Source organism: Kogia breviceps, chromosome 7, assembly GCF_026419965.1.
Source record: "Kogia breviceps isolate mKogBre1 chromosome 7, mKogBre1 haplotype 1, whole genome shotgun sequence".
Classification (NCBI taxonomy): domain Eukaryota; kingdom Metazoa; phylum Chordata; class Mammalia; order Artiodactyla; family Physeteridae; genus Kogia; species Kogia breviceps.
Window position 1 is genome coordinate 76,441,314 of NC_081316.1, and position 14,693 is coordinate 76,456,006.

The window sequence follows — 14,693 nt, forward strand, 5'->3', positions numbered from 1 at the left end:
ATTCGCAAAACATCACAAAGTCAAAAAATATCAAGAGTTCTATTGTAATTTGATGAGATATTATAAGCTCCTCTTATTTGCAGATTATCTAATACCCTAAATCTAGCATACAGTAGGTATTCAACAAATGTTTACTTGCTGGAGAAAAACACACTTAGGTCTTTCCTTTCTCTTGCTGAAGACGTATCATCTGCTCTTTAGCTTATGAGATATTATTTTTTTGGCTTTTAAACAGAATAGGGATAGGCAGTGGAAAAGAGAAAAAGAAAATTATTAAGAAGAAAAGAAAGGGAAAAGGGAAGTAGAGAACAGGACAGAAAAGAGAAGAAGGAAAAAAGCTTAAAGGCAATAAGACACAAGAGAGAAAAAGTCAATTATATAAATAATTGACCAAAATAAAATAACTTAGAGGTGTTATCATGCACAGAAATTCAATCTCCCTAAGGCAGCAAAAAGAGGGCCCATGCTGCCTGATCATAACTTGGGATAAAGGATGTACAGGCACTACTAGAAGTTTTAGTAGTGAGGCCATGGGTGTGGCCGCATGCATGGACAGGATAACAAAAAGTGGGCATGACAAGTCAAGAAACAGCCTTAGCTTTTCCTCACCTACCACTGTGAATGAACCCGTGCCCCTCACACTCTGAGCTTCAATTCCTCATGTATATTGGAATGTCTTTAACATTGTTTCCTGTTACCAGCAAACTCAGCACTAGAGGCAGCTTCCAGGTTCATCCTGAACCTTTCTGAAGGTGCCCTCCCCCAACCCTCCAGTTTGTCATCAGCACCCACCATCTGCTCTGCATTCCCAGTGACTGTTGCAGGCAACTAATCTAGATTCACTTCCTGTTGGCTTTCAACACAGTCATATACTTATCATAACCAAATAACTTAAGGACCTCTTAGTTCATTATATTGGGCCAAGGAGAGACAAACATTCCCATTCTCAGTAACTATTCGATGATACTAAATAATAAATCACATACTGCTGTGTTAGTGGACTAACTAACAGTGCAGTCTGAGTGGACTGCACCAATTCTAAGAGCTCATTCAGTTTCAGGAAGCAGCTTACTTCCTCCTCCCAAGGCAAGTTGCACCAAAAATAACAAAGAATAAACTTTCAAGCTGCATGTGATTTCTGAGGCCTCTGGCTCCAAAGTTTCTTTGTTAGAAGTTGTTTTCCCTGTAATCATTGAAGAGGTTTGTTAACTTAATAACAATTCAGATTTTCTTAATAAAGGATCTCTTAAAACTATTTCAGGTTTAATATTTAATTGTAAGAAGGCAATTCTTCAAAATAAGCAACAGACAAACATCCTGTTTTGTTCTTGGCTCTGTGGGAAATGAATACTAATGTAAAAACTATACTTTACAGACACACATTTCCAGGAATATCATTTGACAAAAATTATAGAACCATCTCAAATGGTGACATGCAATTTCTTGACTTTTGGTACTAAGTCACTTTCACTTAATTTATTCAGTATTCTTGATATTGATTGATATTCTGGGTGATGGGAAACTGAGTCAAAATCAAACTTACCCCACTTATGTTATTCATGTTACTACCTCTGTTACTTATATCTCATTATAGTATTAATCGAAGCTGGAGAATTAAATCTTAACTTAAAAATATTTTGGACTTAAAATGCAAACCATCGGGCTTCCCTGGTGGCACAGTGGTTGAGAGTCCGCCTGCCGATGCAGGGGATATGGGTCCGTGCCCCTGTCCAGGAAGATCCCACATGCCGCAGAGCGGCTGGGCCCATGAGCCATGGCCGCTGAGCCTACACGTCTGGAGCCTGTGCTCCGCAACGGGAGAGGCCACAACAGTGAGAGGACTGCGTACCGCAAAAAAAAAAAAAAAAAAAAACCATCATTATGGTAAATGACTTATTGGAAACATAAAAATTACTTTAAATTTATAAAGTCTAAAAACTGTAATAATACAAATCAAACTCATTCATGACAAATTAAGACATTATACTTCAAAATTTATTCTTAAATGTACATTTTCATACTTAATTTTATTAAAATCTGTACATCTAAAACTCATTCAAAATATAGCTTTTGGGGGGCTTCCCTGGTGGCGCAGTGGTTGAGAATCCGCCTGCCGATGCAGGGGACACAGGTTTGTGCCCCAGTCTGGGAAGATCCCACATGCCACGGAGCGGCTGGGCCCGTGGGCCATGGCCACGGAGCCTGTGCTCCGCAACGGGAGAGGCCACACAGTCAGAGGCCCGCGGACCACACACACACACAAAATATATATATATATATATAGAGAGAGAGAGAGTTTTTTTAACGCTATTAAAGTACTTAGGAAGGAAACAAAATCTAACAGAGAATGGGCACCTTAAGAAATGACTCTACTGTTTTTCATAAACTATGCAACCTTGAATTTGCAGTGCTTGGCAAAGGCCAGTAGATGTGCTAGGAGCTCAATAAATACAAGACCATATTTTAAACGTTAGGAGGCCGGTTCAGCAGCCAGACAAAGCAGTTCCACATAAATCCGTTTTAACGATCCCTTCTTTCCCCCCACAAGTACTCCTGGCCACAGAGGAATAATCTGTAAAACTATTTCTACTTCTAATCAGAAGAATGCTGAGGGAGCTAAGGACATCAAAACAACAGAGTTCAGTCCAAACAATGACATGACAAGGAATGCTCCTTGACTATCCTGACAAGTCAAAAAGAGGCCATTCCCGGGCTTCCCTGGTGGCGCAGCGGTTGAGAGTCCGCCTGCCAATGCAGGGGACGCGGGTTCGTGCCCCGGTCCGGGAAGATCCCACGTGCCGCGGAGCGGCTGGGCCCGTAAGCCATGGCCGCTGAGCCTGCGCGTCCGGAGCCTGTGCTCTGCGGCGGGAGAGGCCACAACAGTGAGGCCCGCGTACCGCAAAAAAAAAAAAAAAAAAAAAGAAAAAAAAAAAGAGGCCATTCCCTTCTCAAATAAGATTAAGTTTAGGAGAGGATGAAGACATTCCTGTCAGCCTGCAAAGAGGAAGGCAAGCAAGCAGTGAAGTCTTGGCTGGGCTCTGGGTGAATAAAAATAAAGTCATGGCCCACATCAAGTCTTATGTAGGTCCCAGTTTTTCAGGCCACTTAGAGCAAAAGTCTTTTTTTTAAAAAATAAATTCATTTATTTTTGGCTGCATTGGGTTTTTGTTGCTGCGTGTAGGCTTTCTTTAGTTGCGGCGAGTGGGGGCTACTCTTCGTTGCTGTGTGCGGGCTTCTCATTGCAGTGGCTTATCTTGTTGTGGCGCACGGGCTCTAGGTGCACGGGCTTCAGTAGCTGTGGCATGTGGGCTCTAGAGCGCAGGCTCAGTAGTCGTGGCGCACGGGCTTGGTTGCTCCATGGCATGTGGGATCTTCCAGCACCAGGGCTCGAATCCGTACCCCCTGCCTTGGTAGGCGGATTCTTTTTTTTTTTTTTTTTTTTTTTTTTTTTTTCCGGTATGCGGGCCTCTCACTGTTGTGGCCTCTCCCGTTGTGGAGCACAGGCTCCGGACGCACAGGCCTAGCGGCCATGGCTCACGGGCTTAGTTGCTCCGCGGCATGTGGGATCTTCCCGGACCAGGGCACGAACCCGTGTCTCCTGCATCGGCAGGCGGATTCTCAACCACTGCGCCACCAGGGAAGTCCCAAGCATAAATCTTTTGAGTGTCATAGGCAGAGCAGTCAGGAAGCTGATGTTGACTGGCTCCCTCCGCAGCCTGTGACTCAGTGATAATCTAAAGCTAATGACAAGTCCTCCACATCAAGTAAGAGCTGCTTTGAGGAATACGGTAAGTCTCCTTACAAACTAATTTCTAATTCTGAAATCAGGACAAATCCACTTTCAAGTCCACCGTGAATATTTTAGGGATCGAAAGATCACAGGTAAGAGACCCACCCCATCTCCATTTATTTATTTGCGTTCTAAAGAAAACGCAAATAAATTTACAACACTAAATATAACTACAGAATTTCTTAAAAGACAATACTGGAGATTTATTAGCACAATTCTTCCAAGCAGCAGCTAGTTTTTTTTTTTTTTTTTTTTTTTTGGAAAGATTTCCTTATAGTCACTGTTGTAATATAGTTTTTTTTTTAACATCTTTATTGGAGTATAATTGCTTTACAATGTTGTGTTAGTTTCTGCTGTATAACAAAGGGAATCAGCTATATTATACATATAATCCCATATTCCCTCCCTCTTGCATCTCCCTCCCACTCTCCCTAAGCAGCAGCTAGGTTTTAAAAATACCATTAGCATATCTTTTTCTACATCTATCAACATTCTATTCCCTTCTCTATGTTTCTGTATTAAGAAAATTTTTGTGGACAAAAATTCCATAGCAAGTTTTACTTTTTATTTCCCCTTTCACATACGTGCACAATTACATTACTATTATCATTATTAAGCACAAAGAAACTGTCCCCACCTCTACAGTGAAACTGCCTTCTTCTTGCTTACCAATGACCACCTAATTGTTAAATCCAAGGGCAACTTCTCACTCACTACCCTCTAATTTTTCTATAGAATCTAATGCTAGGAACTACCTTTCTGCTTCTTAGAACTTTTTCTTTCTTTGGCACCCATGACTCAATTGTTAAATCCAAGGGCAACTTCTCACTCACTACCCTCTAATTTTTCTATAGAATCTAATGCTAGGAACTACCTTTCTGCTTCTTAGAACTTTTTCTTTCTTTGGCACCCATGACTCAACACTCTCCCAGTTCTCCACCAACCTCACAGACTATCCAATTCTGCTTCCTTTACCAAATCTACTTCCTCCCCCTGCTACAGAAATGGGCCCAAGGTTCTGTCTTCAGCCCTCACTTCTCCCACTACTGTCTCTTCCTCCCTGATCTAACCTACTCCCATGGCTTCCCTGTCTCTGTCTTCAGCCCTGGCCTCTCACAGCTCTCAACGTACTCTTTAAGTTCAAACAGGACAGCTCCACAAGGAGGATCCACTCAAAATGCCACATGTACCAAACCCATCATCATACATCATATCCCCAATTTGTTCATCACCCTGTCACTCAGTCATACACACACACGCACATACACACACACACACACACACACACACAATTTAGTGAGCATTTATCATGGAGCCAGACATTAAGTTAAATGCTTCACATACATCAACTATCAGTCCTCACAAGAGTCCAGTGAAGGAAGCAATGATCCTCATTTTCCAGATGGGGAAACCCAAACAGGGAGATTAAGTAATCTGTTCACAGTCACAGAGCTAAAAAGTGGTCAAGTAGGGATTTAAACCGGGCAGTCTGATTTGAAAGACCACGCTTTAAACAACTATACTATATTACCTCCCTGTCACCCAGACCTGAAACTTGTCTCTATGTCTGTACAGCCATCAGGTTCTAGTTAGAAAGGGCATGTGTCATTCTTTTTGACTGCCCAGCACCTAACCCCCTTCTTATGTCTGGGGAATTCCCAATATGGAAGCTAAAAACACAACTGGACACTTTCCAGGCCTCCTTTGCAGCTAACTCATGGCATGTGACCTAGGTCATAACAATTAGATGCATCATGCCCTGACTGTAATTGAGAAATAGGTACAGAAAACTCTCCATGATAGCAAGAACAGTTACTTAAAGGAAGATTTGAGTTCCTGGACAGCAGCACCCTGTGTGCAGGGCCAGAGGTGTTCCGTTGGTACAAGTACAACATGCATTTTCCCTGTGGTTCCTCACTGCATAGCCTCCACACCTGGTTTTTCAGCCATGATAGCCATTCTGTAAGCTACCCAACATCCTTTTTAACATTCCCTTTTTGGCTTAAATCAGTCAACCCAACTGTTTCAAAGACTGGCAATTCAGTCAAGCTGGATACCTCGCTCATCTCCGACATGCCCTTCCTTTCCTTTCCTGCCTCATATAACCTTGCCCACCGTTCCCTCCAACCGGAAGTCTTCTCCTCTGCCTTCTCCATTAGTCAAAAGTCTTCCGTCTTTTAAGGCCCAGCATAAATGCTACTTTCCCACTAAATATAATAGGTAACACTTAATGAGCACTTTCTAAGGGCCAGGCAGTCTTCTCATTTGATATTCACAAGAGCAGTTAGGAGGCAGATACTAGCATTAGCCTTATTTTACAGTTGAGGAAACTGCAGCAAAAACTAATGAAGTAAATTGCCCAAGGTCACACAGCTAGTGAGCAGTGATGAAGCCAGAATTCAAATCCAAGAAATCTGACTCCAGACTCCTGCTCTCAACCAAGGAACACCAAATTACAGCCCATGAGTCAAATCTACCCCAGCTGCCAAATCTGGCTCTCAGCCTGTTTTTATACACACTTGCTCCAAGAACGGTTTTTACATTTTTCAGAGGTTGGAGGGGGTAAAATCAAAAGAATAATAATATTTCATGGTCCATTAAAATTATATGAAACTCAAATTTCAACATCCATAAGTAAAAGTTTTATTAAAGCACAGGAACATATCGTCTTGTGGCTGCTTTCACGCTACGCTATTAACAGCAGAGTTGAGTAGCTACAACAGAGACAATATGGCCCAGGAAGCCCACAAAACCTCAAATATTTTCTGTCTGGCCCTTTACTGAAAAAGTTTAAGACCCTGCTTTTAACCACTACATTATACTGCCTCTCTTAAAAAGCCTTCCCTGATCCCTGACCTCCCTCAAGCTGGAATAAATCTTTCCCTTCTCTGTATTTGCATGGCATTTGCATCTCTCTTATAACAGGTAGTTTATTTTGCTTTGAATTACACTTGATTTTTTTCTTTTCCTTGAGCAGACCGCATATTCCTTGAAGGAAGGAAGTCATCTTTTTTTTTTACATCACTTTGTATTCCTCTTATTGCCTCATTTACTGTTGCCAGTGGATAAATCCTTGCTGACTTGAAATAAAATATTGCAGTGTGAACTTTTAAAGAGATTTTCCTAACATGAACATGAATCATACAAATAAATCACAGACTAGACTCATGCTGGCAGGATGGATAATAATGGGCACCCTCAATTACTACTGGTAGGTATATAAATGGTACAGCCTTTCTGAAGGGCAATTCTGCTTCCTTCATCTCACACCCTGAAAGTATGCATTTCTTAGGACTTAGAATTCCCCTGCTGGAAATTTACCCTACAGAAGTAAGCAGGCTAGTGTGCAAAAATGTATGCAATAATATTAGTCATAGGAGCTAACATTTACTGAGTACATATCACGTGCCAGGCACTGAGCTAAGTCATTTATTTTTTCCCCCTAGTCGCGATTTAATTATTTTTTTTAATTTTAGATTTTTTTATTGAGGTAACATTGGTTCATAACATTATATAAGTTTCAGGTATACAACACTGTATTTCCACTTCTACATGCACTATAGTGTGCTCACCACCAAAACCTTAGTTTCCAAAAAGTTGACCCTCTTTATCTCTTTCACCCTTCCCACCCCTACTTCCCCTTTGGTAGCCACTGTTCTGTTCCCTGTATCTACATGTTTTTGTTTGGTTTGGTTTGTTCAATTATTTTGTTTGTTTGTTTATATTCCATATATGCATAAAATCATACAGTATTCCTCTTTCTCTGACTTATTTCACTTACTGAACTAAGTCCTTTAAATACAGAGCCTCACAACCCTTAGAATAAACATTTTTATGAGCCCCATTTTATAGATGAGGAAATTAAAACCCAAGAGACTTTTTTTAAGGGGAGGACTACAGTTGATTAATCTGCATATTATTAGTCTTTTCTAAATTTACTACTGTAATAAGCATGTATTACATGCATCATTTTTTAGGGCAGTAAGAGAGCACAGAATCCTTACTCCTGTATTCCCCCTGTCCCCCCCCCATACCCCTGCCCCTTGGAAGCTCAGAGAAAATAACCCAGAACAAAACAAGCAAATGTCCTTTTTCATTTACTTTAGAAAGTATGATTTTTAAAAAGTCTCCATCCTTGACGTTGAAACAAGAATAGTTATTTCCTCACCTAAGTCAGCCTTGGGAACAACATTCTGTATCCTATGTGTTTCCCATATAGCATCACTCAGCCATTTCTTATGGTTTTGCCAATATGTAAGTAGACAGAAAATTCTGTTGTGACTTGTACCGAATAAAGACTCTTTGAACATGAGGATGGATTTGTCTGCAATTATAGCAGTTTAGAGAGGAAGAGTCCCACCCTGTGTGCAAATCTCCATGGTTATTGCATGACCCTAAATCACTAAGTTTTTGACTTTTTTTGGATCCAAGCTTTTTTGCCTCTGATCCAAAAACACTACTACAGGATATCCTTCCATATCTACACTGAAATAACACAAATACTTCCAAGTTAGATCTATTATATGCTAAGATGGCCCTGTAAAACTTCCCAGAGCCACACTTACCTCTTCTGGTACAATAATTAGTGGGTACTTGTCCTCAGATAAAAAGTTGAAAATAACCCATACTTTAAATGCATCGTCTTCTGTAATGAGCAGGAGACTCTTTGCGAGGTTTTTTTTGACACAGAGGGTCCAACACATCCTATTGAATTCAATCTTGTCAAAGTTGTCTTGGACCTAAAAAGGAACGAGGAAAAATTCCAATGAACCAGTCCAAAATAAGCAGCATGTAAACCAAGTAAGACAGAAAGAAAGACAAAGCCTACTACAGGCTTCTATTTTAATCAATCCAATTAACCAATAACCATTTCCTAAGTAGTTACTTAGGTATCACACTTTCAAAGGCTCGATTAAGAATGTTATATTGAGGGACTTCCCTGGTGGTCCAGTGGGTAACACTCTATGCTCCCAATGCAGGGGGCCTGGATTCAATCCCTGGTCAGGGAACTAGATCCCACATGCAGGCCACAACTAAACATGCCACAATGAAGATCCCACGAGCCACAACTAAGAGCCAGCACAACCAAAATAAATAAATATTAAGAAAAAAAAAAGAATGTTATATTGAGCCTGACACTGAAGCAACATCTGCCCATATCACTCAGTCGGCACATAAAATACTGGCTTGTCAAATAGGTTTTTTTTTCACGTATAAACATTATCTTCTAAACAGATTACCAATCCTGATACAGAGAAGTTGAGAATGTCATTTACTCAATATGAGCTACATGCAGATATCTCATCTTTACCTATATGGTCAAAGAAGATACTTTCTCTTGGGAAAAACTGTTGAACTGAAATTCTAAAAAGACAGCTCTGCCACTCAGTCATTCAGTTATGCATTCAACATTCTCTCAGTCAGTGTCTACTATGAGCCAAATACTATGCTACAAATTAAGGATATAAAGGTGAAGAACTTGGCCACTGCTCTTAGAATAGTCACAGTTTATTAGGAAAAACAGACATGCAAATAGACAAAGTTTAACATAACAGTGTATAATTCAATAGTTTTTCACTCATTCAACAGATAAAATGTAGATAGTAATTATTATCTGCCAGGGACAATGCAAAGATACTGAATATACTACTAGCCATGTCTCCAAGGGGTGTCAAGGCAATTACAATATAGTGTGATAAGTATTATGTAGAGGTGATAGTATTATATAGAGGTAAGCAGAGGATTCTGTGGGAACACTGAGGAGCTAACCCAATCTTAAGAATTGGGGGAAGATTTGTAGAAAAAGTGACATAACAGAGCTGAGTCCTAAAGGACCACCAAGAGCCAAAACAATTTGAGAATGAGGTAAAGAGTGTTCCAGGTAGAACAGAATGTGAGAAAGCCCAGAGGTAGAAACAACCATGGTTAGTTTGGAACAACTGAAGGAAGGTTAATGTGAATGGGGCACTTGGTACTAGAGGGCGGGTATAAGTCACAGCTCTTTATAAGTGCAAATAAGAGAAATGATCTTGAGTTCCTTTAAACAGATAAGGAATTTATTGGAAAAGCAATGGGTAACCTCAAAGATCCAATACAAGAGCTGAAAAATCTAGACTCTGAAACTAAGCCATTACCAATCTAGGCTAGGCAGTCAGAACTGCAATTGAAACTACTCACGGTACCAGTGGGTGGAGACGCGAGTGCCAATATAACATGAAGCCATCAGTGTTGCCACTGACCCAGTCCTTGATCCTCCGTGTCCCTCAATGCAGATTCAAAGTCCCACCAGGTCACATTCCTATGCCCTAGCTGCCAGGGAGCAGGGAAAATGAGGATCCACACTTTTCAATATCTGAGATGTGAGATAGGTCCTGTCCTCCACCAAGACACTGTGGAATCTCCCAGACATAAGAAAAGAGTTGATACTGATCAGATGAAAAACTGACAAATGTCCACTGGGGCACAGTGAAAGACTAGGCTAGAGAGGTAGGTGAAGACCAGATCATGAAGAGCCTTATAATTCACAATAAGGAGTTAGGATTTATCTGTACTGAAAGAGAGGGAGGGGGCAACATATACAATTTGCATTTTAAAAGCCATATTGGGGACAATATGGAAAAGGTATGGGAGGAGGCAGAGCGGGTGACAGGACAACATGAGCAAAGCATTTCTTTTTAGAGAAAGATGAATGAAGTGTTGTGTGTAATGTAAGGAAGAAGTCACTGGTTGGCTGCAGGAAGAAGTTTCTTTCATTCTCTGGCTAGAATTTGTCATTAGTAAACCAGTTCCCCACGAGGAAGAAGATATATCCTTTGTGCTCTGTCTTGAGCACCCTGTCTCAGTCTGACACCATTTCCCATGCCCCCATGGTACACAAATGACCCCATGAAGGGAATAATAACTGCTGCTTCTCTTTTTTCTTCTCTTCTCTTTTCATTTCTTTTCTTTAACACCGTTTATTGAGGACTTAGCATATGCTTGGCATTTTATATGCAGTTTCTTATTTAAACTTTGTATTGGCCCCATAAGGTTAAATACTCTCCCAGTTTTACAGATCAGGAAATAGAGGTTCAGAAAAGTTGAGTACCAAGTTTACATGGCTAGTAAATATCAAAACCAGGGTTTAAAATCAAAGCTCAAATTCTGTCTCTTCTCTATGCCAAACTGCTTGTAGAATTCAGTAGATGGAGGACATCTGTCTATGTGATGGAAGACATCTCTACAGGACTAGTTTGAAAGGCCACTACTATCAACTCTATCCACCCACACCCCTAAAAAGCACTAAGTGGAAGATATGCCACCAGGGAAAATGACATGTGCATGAAAGCATACAGTCTTGCCCTGAGGAACAAGATGTGATTCTATGTGTATCATGAGGTGAATTATTGAGTTCCTGAGGGGGAGTGGCTAGATTTATGGCTAGAAAAGCAAACACAGACAAAAATCACAAAGAGCTTTACAGTTTTAAGAAATAGCCTGTAGGAAACTCCCAAGTTTAGAGCAAAGAACAAGCAGGTCATCTGCACCCCACATTAGTACTTTGCAGAAAAGACGGTATTTGAGGCAGACCTTGAAGTATATTGAAGAGTACAAGGAAAAGTACTCCAAAGGACAGGAAAGGAAATGCCATGAGCAAAGGCATGGCAGGAGCAGCACACCACATGTTTGGGGATGGCCATAGCATGAAGAGGACAAAAATAAGGGAGAAAGAAAGACAGGTGTTCAATTATGTGAATCTTCAACCTGCAGTTCTGGGAAGACATTTAGATGGAGGTGCCCAAAGACAATCGAGGAAGGAACTGTAACCTAACAGAAGAGGCAGATTTGTGAATCAACTGCATGTCGACAATGACTGAAGCCACAATGGTCAGAGAGATCACTGAGAGAAAACATACAGTGAGAAAATAGATGGAATCAAAAACAGAACCTCAAGGGACTCACACATTTACAAAGCGAGAGGAGGAAGAGGAATTATGATGACCAGAAGAATGGTCAAAGTAGTAGGAGAACCACAAAGACATGAAAACTGAGTGAGGAAACAGTAAGAGGAAGGTTTGATCAACCCAGGAGTCTCCCCTTATCCACAAGGGATTAATTCCAAGACCCCAGTAGATGCCTGAAACCACAGGTAGTACTGAACCCTATATACACGTTTTTTCCTATACATATAAATCTATGATAAAGTTTAATATATAAATTAGGTACAATAAGAGATTGACAATAATTAATAATAAAATAGAACAATTACAAACAATATATTGTAATAAAAGTTATGTGAATGTGGTCTCTCTCCCTCTCAAAATATCTTACTGTACAAAATTTTTTCTTTAATTTATTTATTTATTTTTGGCTGTGTTGATTCTTCATTGCTGCACACAGGCTTTCTCTAGTTGCAGCAAGTGGGGCCTACTCTTTGTTTCGGTGCTTGGGCTTCTCATTGTGGTGGCTTCTCTTGTTGAGGAGCATGGACTCTAGGCGTGTGGGCTTCAGCAGTTGTGGCACGTGGGCTCAGTAGTTGTGGCACAAGGGCTTAGTTGCTCCACGGCATGTGGGAGCTTCTCGGACCAGGGATCGAATCGAACCCATGTCCCCTGCACTGGCAGGTGGACTCTTAACCACTGTACCAACAGGAAAGTCTCTTACTGTACAAATTTAATGCCTTTTCCATCTTTAAGCACTTATCATGTACTTGGCCATAACTCTTGCAGTTTGAGGTGCAACAAGAAAACTAGCAGAATTTCTTTTTCCTTCTTCACAATTTCATGGATAGAAGATTTGTTCCTACCATAGATATTAGCAAACTCAGCATACAGGGTTTTTTTTCCTTATTAAGTATAGAAGTTTCACCTTTTCACTTAAAGGAAGCACTTTAAAGCTTCTCTTTGGCTATCTGAATTGCCAGCATCACCACTCTTGTGCTTTGGGGCCATTTTTAAGTAAAATAAGAGTTACTTGGTCCAGTGGTTAGTACTTGGCACTTTCACTGCTGTGGCCCCGATTCAATCCCTGGTTGGGGAACTAAAATCCTGCAAGGCTCGCAGTGCAACCGAAAAAAAAAAAAAAAAAAAAGAGTTACTTGAACACAAGGACTGCAATACCCCAATAGTTGATCTTATAACTCAGATAGCTGTTAAGTGACTAATAGGTGGGATACACTGGACAAAGGGACAATTCATGTCCTGGTGTCCTAGGCAGGACAGGGCAGAAAGGCACAAAGTTTCATCACGCTACTCAGGACAGCACACAATTTAAAATTTATGAATTCTTTATTTCTGGAATTTTCTATTTAATACTTTCAGACCACGGTTGACCACAGGTAACTGAAACCATGGAAAGAGAAACTATGGCTAAGGGGTTACTGCAGTGCCAAATGCTACAGAGTAATTAAGGAGGAGTAGTTTAAGAAAAGACTACTGGTTTTGCAATTCAGTGGTCACTAGTTAGTTACCTTCAAGACAGCCGAGAAGTCTGGATATAAGTCAGACTGCAATGGGATCAGAAACCAAGCAAATTCCCCATAAATTAGTTTTCCCAGGAAATAAATAGTGGCTTTTTGGTGCAAGTTCTCTGTGTCTTATTTAATTTTAATAAATTGTCTGTTTGGCTTATTACTTCTCTATATTCTAATCTACTATTCTTTAGTTTAATCATGATCAAACGTAGAAGTATATCAAACAATGGCATTTACACCTTTTAAAAAAGAAAATATCAGATCATATGTGAAAAGTCCACAACTAACATCATACTCAATGATGAGAAACTGAAAGCCTTTCTCTTCTCTTAGAAAGACAAGGATGCCCACTCTGACCACTTCTATTCAACCCAGTTCAGAAAGACTCAGCCAGAGAGATTAGGCAAGAAAAAGAAATAAAAGGCATCCAAATTGGAAAGAAAGAAGCAAAATTATCTCTGTTTGCAGATAAAATGCTTTTTCTTATATAGAAAACTCTCGAGATTCCACCCAATAATTGGTTTATTAAAACTAATAAAACAATTCAGCAAACTTCCAGGATACAAAATCAACCCTCAAAAATCAGTTGTGTTTCTAAACACTAACCATGACAATCAGAAAAGAAAATTAAGAAAACAATCCCATTTGCAATAGCATCAAAATGAATAAAATACTCAAGAATAAACTTAACAAAGGAGGCAAAAGACTTATACATTGAAAACTACAAAACATTTCTCAAAGAAAGTAAAGACGACACAAATAAATAGAAAAACACTCTAAGCTCATGGACTGGAAAACTTAATATTATTAAAATGTCTATACTATCCAAGGCAATTTACAGATTCAACACAATCCCTGTCAAAATCTCAAAGGCTTTTTTTTTTTTTTGCAGAAACAAAAAACATCATCCTAAAATTCATATGGAATCTCAAAGGTCCATGATAGTCAAAACAATCTTGAGATAGGACTTCCCTGGCAGTCCAGCAGTTAAGACTCCGCGCTTCCAATGCAGGGGGTGTGGGTTCGATCCCTGGCTGGGGCACTATGATTCCATATGCCTTGCGGCACAGCCAAAAAATTAAAAAAACAAAAAACAAAAATCAATCTTGTGAAGAACAAAGTTGGAGGCCTTATACTTCTTGATTTCAAAGCCTATTACAAAGCTAATAGGTAATCAAAACAGTATGGTACTGGGGAATTCCCTGGCGGTCCAGTGGTTAGGACTCCATGCTTCCACTGCAGGAGGCATGGTTTTGATCCCTGGTCGGGGAACTAAGATCCCACAAGCCATGCGGCACAGCCAAAAACAACCAAAACAAAACAAAACAAAAAAACAGTATGGTACTGGCATAAAAACAGACATATAGACCAACAGAACAGAATAGAGAGCCCAGAAATAAACCCTAATGTATACTGTCAAGTGAGGTTTAAGAAGGGTGCCAAGACCACACA

The 14,693-nt window shown here is 40.2% G+C and overlaps 1 protein-coding gene across 2 annotated transcripts in view; it reads right to left on the bottom strand.

Moving 5' to 3' along the window:
* The window catches only part of SWAP70 (switching B cell complex subunit SWAP70), a 79,154-nt gene that overhangs the window by 31,209 nt on the left and 33,252 nt on the right, over window positions 1-14,693 (bottom strand). For both annotated transcript variants that reach the window (XM_059069161.2, XM_067038639.1), the window contains exon 3: window positions 8,356-8,529. In XM_059069161.2, the coding sequence (XP_058925144.1) occupies window positions 8,356-8,529 (174 nt within the window). The remainder of the gene's footprint in view (window positions 1-8,355; window positions 8,530-14,693) is intronic.